The following is a 26077-nucleotide window of genomic DNA, read 5'->3' on the forward strand; positions in this document are numbered from 1 at the left end:
TTCCACGGGTATTAGCAATCAAAGAGTTTCCTGAACATCTGAAGTGATAACTACATTTAGGGCTGTGCTCAGCATGATTTAGGGGGCTGGCCCCTTACAAAGGGAGAAATCATGGCCTAACAAGGGAACATGGAGTGGAAGAAGAATCACTAAACCCAGCTCTTTTCCCCTGCTAGCCTAGCTCTGTGTCATTGCATAATTGATTTCCTCCCTTTAGGGTCAGTCTTCCCATCTGTAAAATAGGAGTGTCGAATTAAGATGGTCTCAACCCAGCTCAAACTATAAAAAGCATAGAAAGAAATGAGGCCATGCCCCAGGGGGTAAATGTGGTGGGAGGGTTCGTTCTTCACTGGTGACCCTGATTCTCACAGATCTGGACCCCCCTTCTTTATCTTGCTTCCACAAAAAAGGCCTCATCAAAATGCTAGCCTGGCTTTGAAGTCATCAAGAGCTCCCTGCGGTCTCCTTAGAGTGTAGATTCCGGAGATATGGGTCTGACTCTGTTTCTGCTCATGAGAATAGAGAGGCCAGCATTTGAGCCTTTCCAATGCCTAATCTTCTGGTGCATCTAGAGACAAACTATGCAAAAAGCAACCTTTAAAAGCTACACTGTATTTTTAGAACTTTTTGTTTTCCTTTTAGTCATAATCCTATGAATGATGTAGCAGCTGGTCTCTAGGACGAGGGACAATGCATGTTAAAAAATATACATGTACTTCCACAAAACCTAGTGAAAAAGTGACTCTTCTCCTTGGAAGCCTTTCTGTTAGAGATTCTGAAGACCACCCCCAGGACAGACTATGGTGTTACTCTTATCACATTCCATACGATGAGTTTTCAAAGCTAAGGGCTAACTTACCAATTGTAGACTGTGCACACTCTCTCTAGTTCATGGACCATGCTGTATATTATAACAAAAAAAACTTTCTACAAGGCACTTGTGACTCAAACTCTATTTGAATCTTGAGAACGTTTTTTAGAATGAGTTTGTTGACTATATCACATTCCCTTCAATGGTGGTTTTTCCATTGGAAAGTTAGCCAACTTCCCAGAGTATCCAAATATCCCTTCCTAGGGTAGGGATTAGGCAGCCAGATCAGCTACTGAGGGAAAGGAGGCCAGTTCTTGGTTATGAAAATGGATTTGAGGAGAACTGAAGTCAGTGTTCATGGTCAAAGGTGGGTTCAGGAATCACAGAGACCATCCACAGGAAGATGCCAACCCCAAGGGGGTCAGGCAAAGAGGCAGAAAAGGGATCTGAGATCAGTCAGGTGGGGCTATATTGCTACCATGTGCTGCAGGGATAAACAACCCCAAAATCTCCATGGCTTGCACAACAAAAAGTTACTTCTCACTCACGTTATACAACATACACAGGTTGGCAAAGGGCTGCTCCATATAGTCACTCAGGAACACAGACCAGTGTGCACCATGTCTTCCATCTTCTCACTTCCTGTTTATTTCCAGCCCTAAGAATTGCCCTCTGACTATCGTCACCTTGTCTTCCCTGCGCCTCCTCTGCTCATCCATCCATTCCCTGAGCCTCTCCTGTGCCATCTGGATGCAACAGGTCACTCCTTCAGTTTCTGCGGCAGGGGAAGACAGAATGGAGGGCCTCCACCTAGAAAAGTAGCATTTCCTTTCACATTTCATTGGCTAAAATTAATCACATGACCTGACTGCAAAGGTTGCTGGGAAGTGTAGCTTTCTATGTGTCCAGAAGGAAAGGAGAGACAGCTATTCATAACTACAAGTAATGTTTACCAGAAGGGTCCAGAATCAGGTTGCAAGATGTGGTGAGATATGGCAGGGGAACCTACAGAGATTCCTGGAGGATTCATCACAACCCCACTCTTCTTAGGGTTACAGAGAGGCCTAGGAGTGTCAACAGATATGGACAAAGTTCTTAGTAATTTTAGGGCACCTGGAAAATGTTAGCATTTGAGGCCTTCTTGTCTATTGTTTTATTATTCTAGGAGTGTCAACAGATATGGACCAAATTCTTAGCAATTTTAGGGTACCTGGAAAATGTTAGCTTTTGAGGCCTTCCTGTCTATTGTTTTAATATTCTAGGTATTCTATAATTTTATCCTTATCTCTTACCTTCACAACCCAGTTGCCCAATAAAAAGATGTGAGCTTTAACTATGAAATCTCTCATCATCTTCATCATTAAGAGAGTGTAAGGAATTGATTACTTGGCATTCCCACATATCCCAAATTCTACACACTAGCCAGTGTGCATACCTTGATTCATAAACCCATGTGGGGCTGGAGGGTAAGGGATTGGAGAGGGGCAGATGACTTTGCATTACTTTAAATTAAGGTTCCAAACCATCCTATTGCCTTCTTTCTTTCAGTTGATCTTTTTGTTTTTAATTTTTTATTTTCATTTCATTTTTTGTAGAGACAGGGTCTCCCTGTGTTGCCGAGGCTGGTCTCAATGTCCTGGCCTTAAGCAGTCCTCCTGCCTTAGCCCTTCAAAGTGCTAGAATTACAGGCATGATCCACTTACTGTTCCCAGCCTCTTTCACCTGATCTTAACAAAAGTTTTAAGTGCACAAACCCTTCCATATCTTTTCTTATCTTCCTCCAACTCCAGAGTAAGACATAAGATAACATCATTTTGTCTAACTGCATTATTTCCAGATTCCTGTATCAGAAAGGAATTCTCCCTTTGTTTAATTGAGTTTAGTTTTGTTGTCTGTAAAACAGGGATAATAAAACCTGCTTTACAGAATTAATGAGATGGCAGAGAAAGAGATTTTGGAGAGTGAGAGTTCAGAACTATTTAGAGTTGGATAAATTTTTTGAGGGAGGGCTGCTTTCTCTCATTATCCAAAAACTCAGAAACTAAATAGATGCAAATGCTATAGCAAGAGATACATATAAAGAGATATATGTAAAGCACTTGGCATTGCTCTTGTCACACAGGAGCCCTCCGTAATATCAGTATGAGTGTCACTGTTGTTACTACGGTCACTGTTATTTCTACTGCTGCTTCTAATGCCATCACTTCAAACAGTACTATGATGGGTGTTTTTTTATAGGTCTTTGTTTCACTGAACCAAATTCTGCTTACAAGCAAGTTCTTTCTCCCCAGGGATGCTTTTTACGAGAATATAAGATATATTTTAGTTTCTAGTCCTGGGACAGTACCTGGCTTCTCTTCCTCTTTTCCACAATCTTCTTTTCTCTTTTTGCAGTAGTTTCTGGGAATGACAACCACAGTAGCGGACCCAGTGCTTAGTGCTGCTTCTTTATTGACATCGAAGCTTTCACATGGTGTAGTTACTTGCATTTTCTTTTATGAATTGCAGTGCCGGTGGCAGATATCAAAGCCGTGGTGACGGGAAAGGACTGCCCTCATATGAAAGAGAAAGGTGCCCTTAAACAAAACAAGGTATGATTTCCAGATTATTGCAAATAACTCTGTTTGCCCAATGCAGTCAGCAACTGCAGCCAGCCCAGCCCTCCTTTATAGCAGTGTTTGTGTGTGTGCATGTGTTCCAACACACCTCTCTTACTCAGCTCTCCTGTTTCCTGTCCCGATTCCTTTTACATCTCTTACCCTCATTCTTTCTCTTCCTGATGACTTTTCTGATGCTCACCATCTCTTCCATTCTCTCACTTCCTGTCTACTTCCAACCCTGAGAATTGCCCTTACTATTGTCACTTTGTCCTCTCTTGAGCCCCCTCTGCTCATCCATCCATTCCCTGGGCCTCTCCTAACCTCCCCCATTTATGTTTATTTCTCCCTTCTCCAACTTCCACCCCAACATCTTTCATTTTCTCCTGCTGTAATCATGCTCTTAATATCCTCCCCGGGCTCTCAGCGAAGCCTAGGACAGGCAGAGAGCAGCTGACTCAAAGCATCTTAGAAAATTTTAAAGGCCTGATACCCTTCAGCATTGTGGAAAGTAGGCTGTGAAATATCTCCAACTCAGACTGAAGGAGAAAATTTTCCCAGAGGTGTGTATTAAGCCCTGCAATACCTTTCATACTGCAATACCTTTCACCATCCCCTCCTAGTTTACCAACCATTCCATTATCATTCCATTACAGAAGGCACAGGAGGGAACATTATTTGAAAAGATAGAAGAATTTCTTTTGCCCGCTGGAGAGGCCATCGGGAGCCAGTTCTTTGTTTATGCCTCTTAGAATCTTGTGATCTATACCATTAATGAACAAAAGTATCCAGATTATCTAGAGTACCCAGATAATCTGGTACCAAAAATGTCACATAGCGCAATAGATTGCATCTTTATTTCCAGTGTCAGTGTCTAAGAGGGACACTAAAATGATACACAATCTATTTACCAATCAGAGTTAAAATAAATAGTTTCCACTCTGTAATTTCTATTGTTATAAGACAAAGAGAATCCAGTTCTTTGCAGGATGGCCTTATCTATAGTTAAGGAAAACCAAAAGTGCTGTGAAAATACTGTTCAGGAAGGCAGAGGGCAGGGGATGCAGCTGAAGAGGCTGATTGTAAGATCTTTCCTTCTTCAGTTCTATAAGTATAACTCACCTCAACTCCATGGGAACTCCTACTTTGTTGAGCCCAGCACAGCACTGTCATGTAACGCATTTGATTGGCAAGCGTACTGATGGCAGGGTATGCCCAAGAGGCCAGGATCTGTGGCCTCTCTGTTACACAGCACCAACGGGGGTTTCCGTTTCTCTCTTCTCCATGCTGTGGGGAGACAGAGATTCTCTAGCTGAGCAGATTAGAGAAGCATCCTTAGCTTTAGCAGCAAATCTCCAGTTTTCATGGTTCGCCTCTTGTGGGGCAGACTTTCTTCAACACCAGCCAGGATTACTATATGCTGCCCATGTCAGGTATTCTCTCCACAATCTCGGAGAGCACTGGTTCTGCTTCAGCCGAGAAGGTCCCCACGTTTACATAACACTTGGGGCTGAGCTGGAAACAGTGTGGAGAAATTGGCAATAATAGAGGTCTGGGAGTCTGCAACCCAGAGAAGACCAGGAAGGGTGTACCTGGAAAAATAGCAACCTGCCAGAATTCAAATATGCTAAATAAAGACAGAGGGAATTATGTAAAATAGGTGTGGAGTGACTACCTGTTTCAGCCCCAACATGTAAAGAACTTGAGAGTTGTGCTCCCATCCTCACAAAAAGGAGAAGTGGGCCAGGCGCGGTGGCTTACTCCTGTAATCCCAGCACTTTGGGAGGCCGAGGTGGGCGGATCACGAGGTCAGGAGTTCGAGACCAACAGCCTGGCCAACATAGTGAAACCTCGTCTCTACTAAAAATACAAAAAAGTAGCCAGGCGTGGTGGCAGGCACCTGTAGTCCCAGCTACTTGGGAGGCTGAGGCAGAAGAATCGCTTGAACCCAGGAGGTGGAGGTTGCGGTGAGCCGAGATCACGTCACTGCACTCCAGCCTGGGCAACAAGAGTGAAACTCCGTCTCAAAACAAACAAACAAACAAACAAAAAAAAAGCAGCAGAACAAAGTGAAAATCAGCAAGTTTTCTTGGACCTATCCTAGAACTGAGGTTGAAGGCAAACCATCACCATGGAATGTGGAAAGTCAGATGTAATAATCCTTAACATGTCTGAACTTAACATGAAGATATCAAAATACGTGAGTTATGAAACTGATAGAGCAGAAAGGAGAAATAGAAAAATTCATTACTATTAATATATCGGAGACTTCAACAGCCCTCGGTCAGTAATCAATACACCAGGCAGGCAGAAAATCAAGAATATTGAAACCTGAGCAGCACCATAAATCAGCTTGATCTAATTGATATTAATAGAATAATCCACTCAGCAATGGCAGAATACACATCCTTCACAAGCTCAAAGGAAACATTCACCAAGATAGACCACATTTTGGATTGTAAAACATGTCTTAAAAAATTTAAAGAATAGTAGTTATACAAAGTATGTTCTCAGATCACAGTGGAATTAAACTAGAAATCAGTAGCAGAAAGACAGCTGGAAAATCCCCCAAATATTTAGAAATTTAGCAACACACTTCTAAATAACCCACAGTTCCAGGAAGAATTCCCAAGAGAAATTGCACAATGTTTCAAACTAAATAAAATGAAAATCCAGCTTACCAAAATGTGTGGGATGCAGCGAAGGCAGTGCTTAGAGGGAAATTTATAGCATTGAATGACTACATTAGAAAAGAAAAAATAACTAAAATCAATAAAGCTTCCACCTTAGGACACTAAGAAAGGAGAGCAATTTAAGCTTAAAGCAAGCAGAAAAAAAAAGAAATAATAAAATTTAGAGTAGAAATCAATGAAACTGAAATCAGTAGAGAAAATCAAAACCAAAAACTGGTACTTTGAAAAGATGAATAAAATTGATAAACTTTTAGCCTGGCCAACCAAGAAAAAAATGAGAGTCACCAATATAACAGATGTGGAAATGATTTCATTTGAACATGTGAGGTAGTATATTTGGCCTTCTTGTATCAGACTCCTCTCTACTTAAAGGAGACTAAAAAAGTAAAACCGAGTAAATGATGTTTTGCAACCTTTATTTTTCACGTATTGTCATGACACTCATAAAACATAGGATGGATGATGATGGATAGATGGATGATGGATGGACAGCTGGAGGATGATGGATGGATGGAGTATGCTACTGTAAACAGATAAGACTGCAAATAGAGGCTACTTCCTGGGACTCACTGGCCCATATTTCTAGCTACCCTGGGCCCTTCCAGTCTGACATGAGGGATGATACTAGCAGAATTTCAAGCAGCCTGGCCCTTTAATTGGCAAATATATGGAATTTACTTGTCTTGCGATGTTAATAGCATTCATATATACCATGTCATCAAGCAAAAATATCAAAAGGTAGAAGGAAAGCCACAATTTTACCTGCTAGACCCCCCAACCCACACCTCTTTCCCTGTACTCCAGAGGTGCCCCCCTGTCTACCTCTGAGATTTCTGGGTAGGAAAGGGGGACCTGCAGCCTAAAAGGAGAATCGACCAAAATGTGTTCATAAGAGGTCTGTCAGTGCACAGTGGATGGACGATAACCAAGGCAAATTGCTGGCTCTTTGGACAGTGTTTCCAGCTGTGGAACAGCTTTTGACATTTTGTACCATGAGACCCATGGTTAACTTAATGACCGAGCAAGGCAAACTGAGACATTGGCATCAGTAAAGGAGATAGTTCGTTAATGGCAGAGTGTTGGTAACTGATCATCCTCTCACCCACTCAGTCTCTGCTGATGTTCCCAGCAGGGCCCTGAGAACAGAAAGAAGAAAATTGGTCCTTTCCCTTGGGGTGTCTGCTGCAGAGGCATTTGTTCATGTAGTCAGTCATCCAGTCAGCCAGCATGGGAGTGCCTGAAATAGCATAGGATGTAAATGGGGTAGCCGAGGTCCTGTCTTTCTGGAGCTGAGAGTCTACTATGTTTAACAGAGGTCAGTGCAGCAGGCACATTTTTATGGAGACAAGAAATGCTGGGTTCTTCACACAAGGATCAGAAAATTTCTCATTGAGACTTGAAAAGAATTGCTATGAGTAGATGGAAATTCAGTTGGAAAGTTTAGATTTATAAGGATTAAGGATTCTAAAGTCAAACTCTATAAAAATAAGTTGGTTTGTGGCTGTGTGCTTTAAGGTGGGCATTCTTGGTACTTGTTTGACTGGATTGGGGGCTTTTAGTTCAACAGTCAACATGAAACCACCCGAGTGAAGATTCATTGATTCAGATAGGAGTATATTTGGTGTATGAGAGGCTTCCATCTTCCTATTTGCCAGAATTAAGCATTTGTTTTTCTAGTGTGGTGCTTAAACCTGAAATAAGAAGCATATTCTACTGAAGCTGATGTCCTTACATCAGTTTGAAAATGCTGATCTTAACCAGAAAGCCCTTTATTCACATTTACTTCATTCATCATCTGCTCATTCATTCAGTCAGCAATGTATTGAGCATCTCCTTTGTCCTAGGTGCCAGGAATCCAAAGATAAATATGACCTGGACTCTGGCCCTAGGTGTCCAGTAGATAAGATTTATATTTAAATATGCAATTACAATTCAATATGTTTATGCCAAAAAAAATTAAACACAGAGGGAACCTGGAAGAATTGAGAAAGGCCGATGCTGGAAATGGCATCTGATCTAGCTTTTGAAAAGGAATTGGCCAGGGAGAGAAGTGAGGAGAAGACTTTCCAAGAGGAGGAAACAGTCTGAAAAGGCACAAGGGCCTTTACTCATGTGAACAGCATCCTCTAATTGGGAAACACTGAATTCAGAGTATAGGATGGATGGGGATGAGGAGAACAATATGAGTTGGAGAACTCTTGGCCAGTTATGCTGCTAAGATAGATGGGGGCTGGAGAGTTATAACTACCTGAAGAAGGTAATCTCTGTTGTGTACTACATGAATGAGTGGTTTTTGCCTTCTAAAATAGAAACTCAAATTCATAGATATCTGGGCAGTAATACACTATAGCTCTGAAATCTACTGTTATTTCTGTGACCATAATTTAACACCCACACACATGCCAAGTTATATCCTGTGTCTTTTATCAAAAGGTTTTGCCTTCATGATGACCTAGATAAATAGAGAACCAGCGTAGTTAAGTGAATGCTAGCAAAATGGCCAAATGTGGTGAGTTGCCCTCAAACAACATAAGGATTGACAGCCAACACTGCACACTGAAAATGTGTTGCATAGAACTCTACTCTTGTCATCAATCAGTTCCTCATTTGACCCATGGAAGATGGCAGTCCCCAAACCCAGGAACCATTTTGCTGAGCATCCGCTGACACAGTGTGCCTTGTCATCTGTCCCAGGGCCAGAGTGTTGAGTACAAAGGTCAGGGGCCTCAGGGCATGGAAGGATGTTCGGTTTCCTCTGCCTCCACTTTCCCTAGAACTCAGGCTTCCTCCACATGACAAGGTGGCAAGCAGGCATCAGTGCAGCGGAGAATGGAGAGAAGCTGCTTCTAGATGTAATTTTTCACTGCATTAAAACCAGAGGAATAAAAGAGTTTCAGTCATGAGCAACAAAGCCCCTGAGCATTCAATGTCTAAGTGAGTGTTGTGGTGTGTGGAGGCAAGTAGGCCCTGAGGGGGACACAGATCAGTGACAGTCTACTCCTCCACCACCTGGCACCTTCTCCCTCATGGACGGTGTGGACAGGTGGCAGCTTCTGGAGTGTTAGCCTGAGAGGTGCCATTGCTCCTGGCTCTGCAGCCTCCCTGCTCCAAGTGCTGAAGAGCTGACCTTCACCAATGACTCAACAACAGCAAGCCAGAGACATCAATAAAACCCATTATAAGCGATAGCACCCTTTAACACAGACATGCAGCTCAGAGAATTAATTCCTCCCACCCCATCCCAGGCAGCTTTGGTGAAATTAAAGTGGGAATTGACATTCTCACGAATTTCCCATTTCCTGCCTGTGTTTATCAGGAATCTAGGTCATGACAGTTCCGATCATTCACGTCGTGAGTGGTATATGTCATAGAAGGGCAAAGCCCAAAGTTCGCATGCTCCCTCCTTTTCCTTCCTTCTCCATCCCCCTGCAGAAGAGAAAGCATCACAGCAGTAACCATGCTGACACTCCGGTCTCGAGTGACTTCAGCATCCTGTCGGGAGCACGTCTGGGCTGCGGTGCTGTTCACACCGGCTCTTGTCAGCCAGGGGTGATTGGCCATGTGATCTCCCTGAGCAGTCAGGCACTTGTCACCCAGGGTCAGCCCAAAGGGACCTGGATGAACTTTACCTTTTCCTGTTTACCTCCGAGGGCCCCCTCACGCCAGTGTAATATCCTGACTGGTTGTTCAGAAGCAAAGTTCACTCCCTCCTTTTTCTCCAGTCTCTCAAGTATGAGTCAGAGAGTTTGCCTAATAAATGACTCCAAGATTAGTGAAGAAATTGTCATTTTAATGAACATGCCAAATCTGAGAACAATTTTTATGAATTTTTGAAATTATAGCATAGCATTTTGTTGGAAAAACAGTTGTAAGAAGAGATAATGACCTATGACCTATCACTTTACCATAATTATTTTCATTTCCCATATTTCTTTCCAGTGTCTGTCCTTAGGTAGGAATTATTCATAATTGTGATCAGTGTGTACACGGTGTTCATGTCTCATGCTTTTCTCCACTTAACTTCGGCTCCCCATAATTATCTTACTGAATGATTGGCCAAATATATTTCCCTTGGTGGCTAATTTATAATATCTTTATTACCCAAAAGAGGGAGAGGTTAGTTTCTCATAATGTTCTTTCAGATAATAATATTTGGCTTTTGCTTTCTTTTGAATTTTTCTTTTGAAATTATCTCAGGCATAGCATCTCTGGTTCTTGATATGTATTTTCATACTGATTTTTTAAAGGATGATATGAATTTATAGTACTAATAGTCAGTCTGTGACTCTTTTAATTTATAAATTAAAAGTCCCAAGAGAGATGATTATGGAAACAGATGCTGTACTTAATGGCAAATTGTTTTTGTTTGCTTGTTTCAGCAAACTTCCTTTTTACATTATTGTCTTTACTGGGTAGGCCTGAGTCAGGGCCTAAAGAAGAAGAATAGAAAATGAGGAGAGCATTTTTGCAGAATAGCTCCCATTCCACGACTCAGCATTCTTTCCTTCCCTTGTTTCTATTTCTGTCAAGGTGAGGAGACCTTTTGAATGTGAGATGCTGGTAGGTCTATCCTCAGAACAAGTCCTGCCACCTCTCATTGAGGGACAGCTGGAGGTGAACCAGACACTGAGAACTCCACGAGAGCCAGAAATAGTTAGATGATGGACTGTGTCGGGAGAGGGATGCAGCCACTTTGGAATAATTCTTTAATCTGTCTGAAATTCTGAAATCTGTAGGCACTGACCTCATCTTTTTGCCTTTTATCTTTCTGGGGCATTTTTGCTGTGAGTCACAGGTGAAAGACAAACTCTCTAACAGATATCAAGGTAGAGAATGATGTGAAGAGATCTGGCTCCCTAAGAAAGAATGCTTTGTGCGCAATTACTGAGCAATATGGCTCGCAGATCACAGGAGGGTCGAGGGATGGTCATCCCTGGTGCCTAATAGAAGCACAGAGAAGGAAGGCATACTAGAGCCTCCATGCTGGAACAGTGTAGAGCATTGGTTTGGATACACTTGGCCCTTCCCCTGCAGACTAGGAGTCCTCAGGATGCTGAGATGAGCTGATGATTCTCATCTTCTGCTGACCACTCAGACCACTAGAATGATCGTGCTACCCAGTATTGGTACAGCATGTACAGTCTGAGAAGTGTGGTTTAATGTACATATTAGACATGACACTGAGTGCCTTGGCCATTGGTCATTCATCTGCAATGAAATGAAAATGTCACTTGGTCCCTGGACCTTTGGGGCCTGGCTAATTGTGTGTACTCCATAAGTGATCACCAGTGAGTGAGACCATGCTTCTTGATCATACCTTGGAGTCTCTGCTGGGTAAAACCTAAGCTTTGTGTAGCCTTTACTGTACAGTAGCTCAGAGGTCAAAGGACAGATGTAAAGATAATGGGTTCACCTAGAAGCCTCCTTACAGCTGGCATAGCGTCCACATTTTAGGGAATTCGTACCTCGGTGGGCCTCTCTGTCTGTCTTAGGATGATAGAAGGAAGGACAGTCCTTAATGCTGTTGATTGGGAGTTTACTGTTTTTTTGTGGCCTCTCTGGAAGGGAGATGCAAAGAAAGGAGAATAACACAGTTTTGGTGGCGGAGGCGGGGGCCGTCACCTTGGACACTCATTGAACCTCTCTAAGCCCCGCCTCATAAAGGGGATGAAAACACTTGCTACATGGGCTGCATGTGAATTAAATGAGATGGTACACAGACCGCCCTGAATGGAGAGAAGGAATCATGCTGTGAACCTTGAAGAACATGGTTCCTCCTTCCATCAGCCTCATTGCAGCTCTGCTTGTCTAGACAAGCTGGCCCTATTCCATGGTCAATGTGCAGCCATTTGCAACAGCAAAATGAAATGTGCCGATTTTCCTTAAGGTGCTGTTTTCTCTCATCTCTTGTAGGAGGTGCTTGAACTCGCTTTCTCCATCTTGTATGACTCAAACTGCCAACTGAACTTCATCGCTCCTGACAAGCATGAGGTAAGGGTCTCAGGGGGGATAATTTATGAGAGAATGTAATCTTTTCTTGAGAAAATATTAAAAAGAAAGAAATTTCGCTTAAGAAAAATAGACCTGCCTAAAAAAATGACGCACCAAGGGGCATCTTGCTGACTTGGAGTAGAATAGAAACCTCTTGATGAACTGCCCCTTGCAACAGATTCAACTTCTTAGTAGCCTGGTAAAGAAAAAGGGTGTAAAAGGCCTCAAATGCAGCAAAGGCATAGTTGTTAATCCAGAGAAAGAAGCGGCCCTGGTTACAGCTTTGGTTTTCATTGAATTTTTCGTTTTTGGTCTGGATTTTCCCAAGATAAACTGGTCTCTCTTCTTTAAAACATCTGAGGAAGTAGGTTTTCTACCAAATTTCTTTAAGCTATTTTAAGAGGTTTAGGGCTGTCTCTGCTGTTGGGATTTTATTTTCGAGATGCTTTTATTCCTTTCTGACATCTTGTTATATGTATAATTTGTTTCTCTTCTTGCAGCACGCTGTCAGCTATATTTAAAATATTTAGCATAAATCTAGGAAAATGCATTTGTAAGATAAAGTGGCAGTTATGGCTGATTTAACTTTCTTTTATAAACTGGAACCCAACATCATGCCTGAAACTTTTATTTTTAGATGATACCATTCAAATTTTTGTTTTGCATGTGGTTGCATAAACAGCTTTTAGAAAGGAAGAGAACATTTTAATAGAATCTGATTTTTGTTCCCCATTTCCCCTAGGACATTTAGCTCATTTAGAAGTTATTCAGTATCTGGTTTTCACTGGTTTGAAGCTTTTGAATAACATTGTATATCCCAAAGAGAGAGGAAAGATTAGACACAAATCCTGCATTTAGAATGGTGCTTAAATATAATTCTGTGTCACTTGACATTTAGTTTGCTGAAGGGTAAGACTTTGTCTTCATCTTTCTGAAAATAGATACTGTGTCCTACTGTTTCTGTTTTTAAATAAAATTGTGGTTCTACACAGGCCACCATATTCAAGATGTATAGAGCTGTATACAAAACTACTTAAAATAGTAGAACTTTGGATGTTATTTAAATCTATGCAAGGCTGTTTTCCCCAGTGTACATTAATTCCAGATCAAGATAAATGCTCTGGGACTGCCAGATTTTTATTCATATCTGCCACTTCTTATAGATACAATGAAGAGAAAAATGCCATATGCTTGTGAACACTTTTAATTACTTCAGACCACTTTCCTCTCTATTACCTCATTTTATTTCCATAATTGCAACATACAATAGAAAGTTCTATTACAGACATTCTCATTTATCAAATGAGCAGGGAGAGACCTCCCAGAACTGAATACCTTCAACAATAGAAAGGTTAATACAGTTGCCCTTGAACAGCATGGGGGTTATGGGCACTGACCCCCCACACAGTTGAAAATCTGCCCATAACTTTTTACTCCCCAAAAACTTAACTGTTGATAGCCCACTGTTGACCAGAAAGAAGACTTCCCCATAGCATAAGCAGTTGATTCACACACATTTTGTATGTTATGTGTATTATATACTGTATTCTTACCATAAGGTAAGCTAGGGAAAAGAAAATGTTAAGAAAATCATAAGGAAGAGAAAATATGTTTACTATTCATTAAGTGGAAGAGAATCATCATAAAGGTCTTCATCCTTGTTGTCTTCACATTGAGTAGGATGAGGAGAAGGAAGAGGACAGGTTGGTCTTGAGGTCTCAGGGGTGGCAGAGGCTAGAGAGGTGGAAGAGGTGGAAGGGGAAGCAGGAGAGACAGGCACACTTGGTGTAAGTTTTATTGAAAAAAAAAAAAAATCCATGTATAAGTGACCCACACAGTTAAAACCCATGTTGTTCAAGGGTCAACTATAAGTATAACGACCCTGGCTTACTCTCTGCCAGGCACCATTAATGCTTTATATGTATATTTCACCCCAGTTAACCCTCATATAACTCTGAAAGAATCCCCATTTACTAAAAGAGGGAAATGAGGCAAGAGAGCTTCAGAAACGTGTTCAGGGTCACACAAGTAGTAAGAGACGGAGCTGGGATTTAAACACCGGCAGCCTTGCTCCAGAAGCCCCTCACTTAACCCCTACACTGTGGAGCTAGGAAGAGAAGGAGCAGGCACTGAGCTCGCACATTCCTGGCAGGCCCATCACTCAGCTTCTGCAGTCACCAACTCATGGCCAATCTGGTTCATCTGTGCTCCCATCTACTCTTCCACCATCACCCATGATTATTTTGAAGCAAATCTGGATATCACTTTATGTATAAATATTCCTGTATGCATCTCCCAATAATAAAGACTCAATTTAAAATCTGTAACTGCAATACCCTGATCACAAATAAATTAATAATGTGGTATTTATTTATTAAACCATGTGCCGTCAGTTTTCAGATTTCGCTAATTGTCTCATTTGTGTGTTTTTTTCTTTCATACTTTGATCAAGTCAGAATGCAAATAAGATCCATGCGTAGCAGTTGGTTGACATGTTTCTTAGGTTTCTCTGAATCTACAGATTTCTCTTTCTCTGTCTCTCACAATCATGAGCATGTGCCTTTTTTCCTTGAAATTTATTTATTGGGGAAAAACAGGTCATTAAACCTGTAATGTTAATAGTCTAGACTGTGCTGATTATAAGTTTATGTATTAGCTTACTGTTGCTATTGTAACAAACTGCCACAAATTTAATGTTAAAGAACACAAATTTATTATCTTCCAATTCTGGACTTCAAAAGCCAAATGTGAGTATCCTGGGCTGAAATCAAGGTGTCAGCAGGGCTGTGTTCCTTTCTGGAGGCTCTAGGGAAGAATTTTCCCTTGTCTTTTTCACTCAAGAGTCCACCTGCACTCTTTGGCCTCCATCCATTGCAATGGCCGGTTGAACCTTTTTCATCACATCACTTCAGCCTCCTCTTCCATAGTCAGATCTGCCTCTTCCTCTCACTTCTCTGACTCTGACTCTTCTTCTGTTTCCTTCTCTCACTTTTAAGGACCTCTGGGATTACATTGGGCCTGCTTGGATAATCCAAGATCATCTCTCTATTTTAAGGTCAGCGGATAGCAACCTTAAGTCCCTTTTCCACAGAACCTGACATATTCTCAGGATCCAGGGAGTAGGATGTGGGTATCTTTGGAAGGCGGGTATTATTGTTCTCACCACAACCTGCAATATAATTCATATATTCATCTGTCCCCTGTATGTCCTATGAATTGTAGTTAAAGGATTAATCAAATTCAGGCTCCCTTTCTAAGCAGTAGCGGTGGTGTTTGTACTTTCATGGTGACTTCTTGCTCCCCTTTCTTGGATGTTAGCAGGTGCTGATGATTGTTGTCTGGATCCTTGGAACAATTAGAGGTTGCAAAAGGTTGATATCCTAATTTTATAATTCCTTCTTTATTTATTAAAGGGATAGAGAGAAACCGGCCTCATCAACTATTTGGTTATCCTAAAGTTATACAGTTTACATATGGTAGGCAGGATAAATACTTGATTCTCTTTACCAGTTTTCAAAATAATGTCTTTCAAAGAAGAACAGTGAGGCATTTGGGGTCAGGGGTTGAGTAGGAAATCATGCATTTAAACAGAATTATGTCTCAATATGTTGCAGTTACTGTCATTATTAGTTTCTAAGTTATCTGGTCTGGAATAAATAGGAACACCATTGGGTTGGCATCTGAGTCCTATTGGGAGGACCCCTTATGTCTTTGACAACTTTCTGGCATTCTGGTATGATGGCGTGCTCCAGGTTTATCTTTGTTTCCTGCCTTTTCTCTGTGGAGCCTTTATTACTTGTAGTGGGAAATGATATTTAGTGACCAGAATCTAAGCATGAGGTGTGTTTATGGTCATTGCACACCATGGTGCAATGGTTCTTGGTTGGTCATTATTTTATTTTTTAGCCCTTTTTGGGGACAGAGCTAGGAGGGTTTTTTTTTTAAGATAAACTACATAATGAATTGATACTGATAGTTCCAACTCAAATTCAGTATCAATACTACAGGGTTTTTATTTATTGGTCTATGTACTTTCAAATAAAATTTTCTGTGCCTGTTGTTTCTAAAAAGAAACGCACTGCAGAAATGGATGGTTAGACATGTTCAGAATCAGATCATGAGGACACTAATTCTTCCAGAAATCCCTTAACACGAAATTGATGTTTCGATGGGTTAAATGCTTTGGCTGAGATCACCTAACCACGGTAGAACGAAAGCCCTCCAAATCAACGCTGCCCTCCTCAAACACGGATCTCAGAATACACCCATTGTGCACCTCCTCAGCTTAAAAAGTAGGACCACCGATGTGCATCACGGAAGATTTCTATCACATCTGGAGATTTATATAGTGTTTTTCTGTATACTTTGGGTACCTTTATGTTGAGATCTGCTACCATGGAATACAGTCCAGATAACCACAGTGCCAAAGTAGGTTAAGGAGGGTCTGGAATTGCCACTTGACCTAGTGAGGCAGAAAAGTTGGGAATCTGAAGTGCATGGTAGAAGGAAGATCACTTGAACAAAATAGGAGAACAATTGCTGTTATAGAATCCTATACAGGACTGTTAGAAACCTAACTCGAGTGTGTGAGTGGAGCCCAGCATCCAGAATGCCAAGCAGCTTTCTGAGATGCAGCAGGGGTGCCTCTTTCACCAGGTGTCATGGTTCTCTGTCCAGGTCAGTACAGAACTCCAGCCTCTGGGAGGGAAGCTAACGAGAAAAGCAGGTCCTCAGACAAGGCACCGTTCCTCCTTCTCCCTCAGAGAGATCATAGTCTCCTGGAGAGACAAAAGGTTATGAGAGGAGAAGAATCAGACTCTTAGTTGGGGACTCCGAAGGTCTTTCCAAAACAGATAATGTCCCCAGGGATCAGGCCCCAGAGACCTGGTGAAAAGAAACCTTAGGAACTGAAGACAAAGGCTAAAGAGGTCCCCAGACAGGCAGCCAACCCTCCTCCCATTAAGATTGCCCAATAATTTTAACCATTTTGGCTGCCAGACACTGGGCAGCAGAAGGCTATTTCCTAGCCCTTTAGCTGAGAAACACCAAGGTGGGACTACTGTTGGCCATTGGCTCCAGGGTGGGACAGGGCTGTCACTGTGAATGCTAGGAGTCAGACAAGACAGGCCGAGATGAGCTACTAGACTAGGAGCCATGACTGGAGTCAGAAAGAAGCCAGCTTCACCTGACGTTGAGTCCAGGACTGGTAGATTCCACCAATACCTAAAAGTCATAGACTACCACATAGGTGTTACATTGCAAGTCATGGAGAAGTCCAGTCCTCAGCTGTTACGGACAGCCATTCTTTGCAGAGAAGAGCACAGGCACTGGAGTCAGATTGCTTGGGTTCAAATCCCACCCAGCCTATGTAATACTGAGTCACTTAACTTCTCCATACCTCAGTTCCTTCACCTATAAAACAGAGATGATAACAGAAGTATTGACTTTATATTGAGATGTTGTGAATATGAAATGACGAAGTAGGCAGAACACTTAGCGCAGAGCCTACTGAGTGATGAGTATTCACTGTTAGCTATTTTTACTATTAATACTTCTGCAATTGCCACGAGTAATGATCGCTGTTGCCTCCCTTCCTGCCAGTACTGTATCTGGACGGATGGACTGAATGCGCTACTCGGGAAGGACATGATGAGCGACCTGACGCGGAATGACCTGGACACCCTGCTTAGCATGGAAATCAAGCTCCGCCTACTGGACCTGGAAAACATCCAGATCCCTGATGCACCTCCGCCGATTCCCAAGGAGCCCAGCAACTATGACTTCGTCTATGACTGTAACTGAAGTGGCCGGGCCCAGACACGCCCCTTCCAAAACTGGAACACCTAGCTAACAGGAGAGAGGAATGAAAACACGCCCACGCCTTGGAACCCTCCTTTGGTAAAGGGAAGCTGTGGGTCCACACTCCCTTCAACATCACCTCTAACCCCGGCAACTTTCAGCCCCTAGCTGGCATCTTGCTCACCACCCTGATTCTGTTCCTCGGCTCCAGTGCTTCAGGTCACTTCCCATGGCTGCAGTCCACCGGTGGGACAAGAGCAAAGCCTACTGCTAGTAAGAAGGCCAAAGGACCCTTCCATCCTAGCCCCCCGCAGGCATGCCCTTCCTTCCCCGTGGCAGGAAAGCCAGCAGCCCCAGACTGCCCCAAAACTTGCCCACCAGACCAAGGGGGGTGCCCCACGGCCCCTGTCTGGAGGAAATGGCCCAGCTATTTGGTAAGAAGACCAAACCCCACATCCTCCTTTCCCCTCTCTCTAGAATCATCTCGTACCACCAGTTCCACTTGAATTGAGATCTGCGCTCAAATCTCCTCCCACCTCCCTCCCTGCTTTTGCCTTGCTCTGTTCCTCTTTGGTCCCAAGAGCAGCAGCCGCAGCCTCCTCGTGATCCTCCCTAGCATCAGTTTCCCGAACAGTCCACGGGTCCCACGCCCACTTTGCGTCTGCACTGTGATCGTGACAAATCTTCCCTCCTCACCAGCTAGTCTGGGGTTTCCTCTCCCTGCCCCAGGCCAGAACTGCCTTCTTCATTTCCACCCACACTCCCAGCCTTTTAGCTGAAAGCACAAATGGTGAAATCAGTAGTCTCGCTCCATCTCTAATAGACTAAACCTAAATGCCTCTAGGACAGGCTGTTGCTATCCAAGGGTTTGGTGTTACCTTCTCCTGGGAGGTCCTGCTGCAACATGAGTTCCACAGGATGGTCAAACTGTCAGACATCCAAGTTTACATCATTGTAATTATTACTGGTATTTACAATTTGCAAGAGTTTTGGGTTAGTGTTTTTTTTTTTTTTTTTTTTTGGCTTTGTTTTTGTACAAAAGAGTCTAACATTTTTTGCCAAACAGATATATATTTAATGAAAAGAAGAGATACATAAATGTGTGAATTTCCAGTTTTTTTTTAATTATTTTAATCCCAAACATCTTCCTGAAAATAACATTCCCTTAAACATGCTGTGGAATAAAATGGATTGTGATGATTTGGGGAGCTGGTGTTTTGATTTAGTAACTTAGGTTCTTGCTACTAAGTCATCAGCATCACCTAGGAGCTTGTTGGAGATGCCAGCTCTTCAGCTCTGCCCCAGACCTGCTGAATTGGGTGATGTGTATGTACATTGGTTTGAAAAACACTGCTGTGGGAAACCCTCCACCTTTACTAGGTCACCATAGGCTCAGAGCATCAGTGGAGAATGTTACTTCTAAGAAGACCATCTCTACTCACTGAGAAAATCAGACCCACTGTATGAAAATATCTATCCCTTTTACATTGTTGTCTCTTGACCATGACTTTCTCTTCTTTTTCTTTCTTACCATGATGTAATTTATAGAGTGGGTCAAATTAAACACATCGCAACTTTGAGGAAGTACATTTAGCAGTGAAAAGAATGCAAACCCACAGACCTGAAATAAATTAAGCCAGAACTAAATAAATCTACCTGTGGATTAATTATGGGTCAGAGCCCAGCAAAGGATGTTTCTTAGGTCATTTCCACTGGAGGCATTATCAGGATTGTAAACTTCCAGCCCTGGGAGGGATGTCAGAAGGGTCCAAGGTGCAGTATTAAGCGTGGTGCAGCACAAGCCACTCTGGCCTCACAGCACAAGCTGTGGAAGCATCCAGGTCATTGCTCTTTACCGTCATCAGGATGTGCAATTACAGATTGACCTGGGTTGAGATGATACGGTCCAGAGCACTGCATGCATTGCAGGAAAAAGTCCTTTGCAATCCAAAGCCATTCACAGGGGTTCCTTCTTCCCATCAGAGCACTCACACCTGAGTGTTGAGCTGTTAATTCGTTGATCATTAAGCTTCGATGTTATTAACATGTACTTGCTGTCAAGAGCATTTATTAATCTACCCATCATCATGATAAAACAGTAACTATTAGGTCAAAGAAAGCAAACAAAGTCATATTATTTTTTACTTACGGGTTACAAGATCCAATCCATGAAAAAGGGAATTTTCTGGACCAGGATCTCTGAGGTCCTGAGACTCTGGATTTAAGAAATGTATCTGTCCTGTGACCTTGGCTGGGAAGATCCAGCCCCTCTCTCTTCTGGCACTCCGGCTTTGGTGCATTTAATAGAAAGAAACCTTTTCAGGACTATAAAAGGCAGCGTTCTCCAGCTCCTCCCTAGACCATCCTTTGGACCTGTGAGATCTGAAGAGTATGCCATCTGTTTCCCTTCATTTTGTGACCATGTGGGGAAGGATTGTTGCCCATATTTGGCCACCTCACCTTCTCTCTCCAGGCTGCCCAAGGCTTTTTTCCCATGCAATAAGCCTACCGCCTCCAACTCATCTCCTGTTGCCTGCAGTTTCCTAAGCCTGGGCAATTCAGCCAAATCCAAGGCAGAAGTAAAGTAGGAAGACTGATGTCATGAAGTCCAAGTTGCGTTCTCCCATTCGCCTTGCTCAAAATAAAACTGATAATTTGAATCTGCTGATTTTTAAATTCCTATCTTATTCTTGTTCAGAACACATAGGAGGAAGGAGAATGAATTGGCCTCTCAAACCTCTGTGACAACATTTAAGGGCAGGGAAAGCTAATAGTAATTGCAAAAGAAAAAGTGCAAGGCTGAATATTTCCTGAGTCTAATTGCAAGTCCATTCTAAGCCATCCTTCAGTTATCAACTACAGCATGTCCTGTCCACCTGCTTTTACAGTGAACAAAGCAGTGGGTGTCCCCAGTGACATGCATACCTTTCATCCATTTTGTTTTAGTTATGAAAATACAATTAACACCTTTCATTTTAAGGGGAATGAAATATCCATTCAATAATCAAAAGTGTGCTTAGAGATAGGCCCTAGGAACTCAACAAGAACAAAATTTGTAAAATTAACATTTGTAAAAATGAGAACAAAATTTATCAAGTCAGGGAAATGACAAGCAACTTAGTCAAATATAAAACCAAAAAGTTGCAGCACAGTGTGGTAAATAGCATTATATAAATAGGTACAAGGTAGAATAGTAGAAAGGAAGTTGTGACCAACACTTTCCAAAATGGTATAAGGGAAAGCAAGAGAGGAGTAGAAACTTGAGTAAGATCTTGAAAAAGGGATGTTCACCATGTAAGAGAGAAACCTAAGTAGAACAAAGTGCGAACAAAGCATGGAGGCAGGCTGATCACGAACAACTCAATAATCTGTAGGTCATTCGATGTGGTTGCTGTGCAGGATGCTTATGAGAGAGCAAAGGGTGATAACACTGCAGAGGAAGAAAAGCACAAATCCTGAAAATCCTGACAGAGTTGGCAAGGATGTTTACTTGAGGGCAAAAGAGAGTGCATTAAGAGGTGTGATGTCAGATTTGCCATTCAGAAATATCGCAGATACAAAACAGCCTTGTTGGGGCAAACTTGAAGTGGGAGAAAACTGGAAGCAGAAATATTAGCAAGGAGATTTTTGAAATAATCCCAAGCCAGCATTATTTGAGCCTAGAATTTGGTAGTAGCAATAGAAATGGGGAGGAGGGTAAAGTTATTAAAGAGAAGCGAAGACCTCATTAGCATGGGGGTGAGAGAGAGAGAAGACTGCAGAGGACTCCTGAGTTCCTAGAATAGGTAAGAGGGCTGTGAGCAAAAATCAGGAAGAGAGGAGGAACAGTAATGAGATGAAATAATGAGATAGTGTGCATTTGGTGAACTTCTCCAAACAGATAATTTGAGGCAAATCATTTACTGTGTGCCTGTTACTCATTTATAATGGAAATGTTATTACTTGTGAGGATTATACGTGAGGTGGCTGAAAACTGTCACTGCTCAAAAGGAAGTCCCCTACCCTCCCCGTCCCTTCCCTTTCCTTCCTTTCCTCTGTTATCCACGGTGGTTTGAGGGAGGGATCTTTAGCATAGCTTAACTAGATGATATGCGATCAATCCCTCAAGATCCATGGGGGATTGGTTTCAGGAGCCTATGGATACCGAAACCCAGGATGCTCAAGTCCCTTATATAAAATGGCATCATATTTGCATATAACTTATGCATATCCTCCTATATATTTTATATCATCTCTAGATTGTTTATAATACCTAATACAATGTCAGTGTGACACAAATAGCTTATACTCTATCATTTTCAAAATTTAGAGTTTGTATTACGTTTTTTATTGTTTGTTTCCCCAAATATTTTCAGTCTCAGTTGGTTAAATCTAAGGATGCAGAACCTGTAGATATGCCGGACTGTTTTTCAACCAATTCAGTCTGTTTTATGGTAAAGAAAAATGAGAAAGAGAAAGGAAGGGTGGAAAATTTAAGAATTTTGATATACTTCTTGAATTAAGGATTGGAGGTAATGCAATAAAACCACAATTTAAAATAAATTCCAGTGGGGAGGTAAGAGTGTATGCTGTAAACGCATATAAAAAAATACCCTAACCACTTGAGGCATTAGAAAGAGGAAACTTTCATGGCTGGAGAACAGAGAGGAATATGGGAGAGAGAAGATAAGATAAGATGGGAAAAAAATGTAAAGAATCTTGACTGTCTTGCCAAGAAGTTGGAAATATATTCTTTATGTGATCAAGAACCACTGGCACATTTTACCTGGGTAAACGGCATGACCATATTTGCATTTTAAGATCACGACTGTCACACAGGCAGCAGCACAAAAGAGGAGTCGGGGAAGGGTGGGACTGGAGGCTGAATATGTGTCAAAAATGCTTCACTTTCAAAGAAGGCTGGGTGTATCAATCATTCAATCAATCAAATTACTGGAAGCAAATGGAATCCAACAGAGATTATATACAGGGTGCTGTAGAAGAGATGAAACTTGATCATTATTGCAAAAGATAGCAAAATAAAAGGCTATACAGTTAGCCCTTGAACAACATGGGGGTTAGGGGTATCAACCGCCGGCACAGTCAAATAATCCAAGTGGAACTTTTGACTTTCCAAAACGGTAACTACTAATAGCCTACCTTTGATCAGAAGATTTACCAATAATATAAACAATCAATACATATTTTGTACATTATATGTATCATATACTGTATTCTTAAAACTAGAGAAAAGAAAATGCTATTAAAATCATAAGATAAAATATATTTGCTATTTGTTAATATTAAGTTGAAGTGGATCATTAATAAGGTCTACATCCTCATCGTCTTCACATTGAGTAGGCTGAAGAGGAGGGGTTGGTCTTGCTGTCTCAGGGGTGATAGAGGCGAAAGGAAATCCACGTAAAAATGGACTTGCACAGTTCAAACCTGTGTTGATCAAGGGTCAACTGTATTTTCAAAGTTCGATATATAAATACAAAAATAGAAATAAGACCAAATCTTTCTCGGAATGGCTGAAAAGGCAAAATCTGGACAAATGCTGATTATAAGATATGTGCCTAAGACAAAATGACACACAATAATTGCAAATGCAGAGTTGACCAAGAAATACCAGCAAATGCAAAGTCCCAGTGCAATGAGTCGGGAGAGGAGGTGGTGGGGAAAGAGCAAATAAACATCAGGCAAAGTAAAATTGAAAATACAAAGACACGAAGAAGAAAGTTATTTTATAATACAGATGGTCCTCAACTCGCAACAGAGTTACATCCCAATAAACCTTTTGTAAGTAGAAAATATCTCAAGTCGAAAATGCATTTAATATACCTACCTACTGAACATCTGAGCTTAGCCTAGCCTACCTTAAATGTGCTGAAAACACATTAGCCTACTGGGCAAAATCAGCTAACACAAAGCCTATTTTTTAAGAAAGTGTTGCGTATCTCATATACTGCATATTGCAAGCCCAGGAGAAGATCAAAATTCAAAATTTGAAGTACATCCAAATTGCAACAGTTTCACACTATCACAAAGTTGAAAAATCTAGGTGAACCATTGTAAGTTGCAGACCCTCTGTACTCTTTTACGTTGATACTTTTTTTTTCATGTCTCTGTGTGCTAAATAAAATAGAATATTTTATTCATCAAGAATATCTACATGCTAAATAAAATCACCTTGAAATATATAAACCAATACTATTATATATAGAAGAGAAGTGATGAGCACCATTCCTTAGGTAGAGACTTCAAATAATGGCATATATATGATTAACTGAATTTGAAAGATGTTTTGGATCACTTCTCTACAAAAAGCTTAAAAAGCCAGACATGGTGGTGCATGCCTGTAGTCTTAGCTACTTAGCTGAGGCAGGAGGATTGCTTGAGCCCAGGAGTTCAAGCCTGCAGTGAACCATGATCGAGCGACTGCACTCCAGCCTGGGCAACAGAGTGAAACCCTGTGACCAAAAAAAAAGAAAAAGAGAAAAGAAATAAAAAATAAAGATGTTTGGATATACGTAGTCTACAAAAAATATACATAATATATCTTTGGAAAATGTTCCTCATATAGATGGCCACAAAGAAAATCTTTACACCATGAGACAGAATGTAAGTATAAAGGTTTCATAGCAATACCCAAAACATCCTCCCCCAAAAACAATTATTTCAAATGTGACTAAAATTTGAAAACAATAAAGATCATTTTAGATGATTTCTCTGATCTTCTATTACAAAAAGGGAAATCCACAGGTTTCAGTGATAAGGGAAGAACTGAAATCCAAAGCACTAAACTTGTGGCTGAGGCTGTGGCCTCCCCAGGGTGGTAGTTGTCTTGAGAGAGGTGTAAGTTCTAGTGTCCAGGTGGGGATTTAGAGAACAGGCCTCATTTGCATATTAATGAGGAAGAGAACTGATGTCTTCCCACAAAAGCCAGGATCTTAAGAGGGCTACACCCTCATTTGCGAGTTAGATGGTGGGGGAACCCTAACCATTGGCATAGGAAGCTAACATGAAATCTTCTCTGACTAGGCTGTGGGAGAAAAAAGACTCACAATCTATAATTAGTAAGAGTAAGATTAGACACCCTAAAACTTGACATAATAGAATAAAAACATGAAAAAGTGCCCACCTAGGCCTCCCAAAGTGCTGGGATTACAGGTGTGAGCCACCATGTCTGGCCTAAGATAAACGTATTTTAAATAGAATTGAAATCCCCAGAACAATAAAGAGATGACAAAAGCAATAAAACATGAAAAATATAGTCATTGGAAAAATGAACTCAGTGTTATGTTAAATATAAGTTAGACACAACTGAAGAGAGAATTAATGAGCTGAAAAACAGATCTGAGAAAATTACCCAAAAGGCAGTGCAAAGAATTGAGAAAAAAAATTGACTGTTAGGCAGCTTGAAGGTGAGAACTCTGACAGAAGTTCCAAAAGGAAAGAGCAGTTGGTGAAAATGCAGTATTTCAAGGAATAATGGCTGAAGATTTGCCAGTAAAACAAATCCTTAGATTTGGAAATATAAAAACTCCCAAGCAAGATAAATAAATATGCATTGATAAAAATCACAATGACACTGAAAAACACTGAAGACAGAGAAAATGTGAAATACCTAGAGGGAAAGACGATCACCTTCACAGGAAGTGTTAGACTAACAGGTATTACTCCTTCAGTAGCAACAATGGAAGAAGAGGGCTCTGAGTAATTTTTTTTTTTTTAAATATACTTTAAGTTCTGGGATACATGTGCAGGATGTGCAGGTTTGTGACGTAGGTATACACATGCCATGGTGGTTTGCTGCACCCATCAACCCATCATATACATTAGGTATTTCTCCTAATGCTATGCCTCCCCTAGCTCCCCACCCCCCCGATAGGCCCTAATGTGTAACGTTCCCCTCCCTGTGTCCATGTGTTCTCATAGTTCAACTTCCACTTATTATTGAGAACATGTGGTGTTTGATTTTCTGTTCCTGTGTTGGTTTGCTGAGAATTATGCTTTCCAGCTTCAACCACGTCCCTGCAAAGGACACAAACACATTCTTTCTTATGGCTGCATAGTATTCCATGGTGTATATGTGCCACATTTTCTTTATCCAGTCTATCATTTATGCGCATTTGGGTTGGTTCCAAGTCTTTGCTATTGTGAACAGTGCTGCAATAAACATACATGTGCATCTGTCTTTATAG

General features: G+C 41.4%; 1 protein-coding gene across 5 annotated transcripts in view; it reads left to right on the forward strand.

The window, feature by feature from the left end:
• ELMO1 (engulfment and cell motility 1) overlaps nucleotides 1–19093 on the forward strand; it is a 578573-nt gene extending 559480 nt beyond the window's left edge. For all 5 annotated transcript variants that reach the window (XM_007981596.3, XM_007981595.3, XM_073008962.1 and 2 more), the window contains 3 exons: nucleotides 3320–3402; nucleotides 12015–12092; nucleotides 17694–19093. In XM_007981596.3, the coding sequence (XP_007979787.1) occupies nucleotides 3320–3402; nucleotides 12015–12092; nucleotides 17694–17894 (362 nt within the window). In that variant the 3' untranslated portion in view covers nucleotides 17895–19093. The remainder of the gene's footprint in view (nucleotides 1–3319; nucleotides 3403–12014; nucleotides 12093–17693) is intronic.
• The last annotated feature ends 6984 nt before the right edge of the window (nucleotides 19094–26077 follow it).

Source organism: Chlorocebus sabaeus, chromosome 21 (assembly GCF_047675955.1).
Source record: "Chlorocebus sabaeus isolate Y175 chromosome 21, mChlSab1.0.hap1, whole genome shotgun sequence".
Classification (NCBI taxonomy): domain Eukaryota; kingdom Metazoa; phylum Chordata; class Mammalia; order Primates; family Cercopithecidae; genus Chlorocebus; species Chlorocebus sabaeus.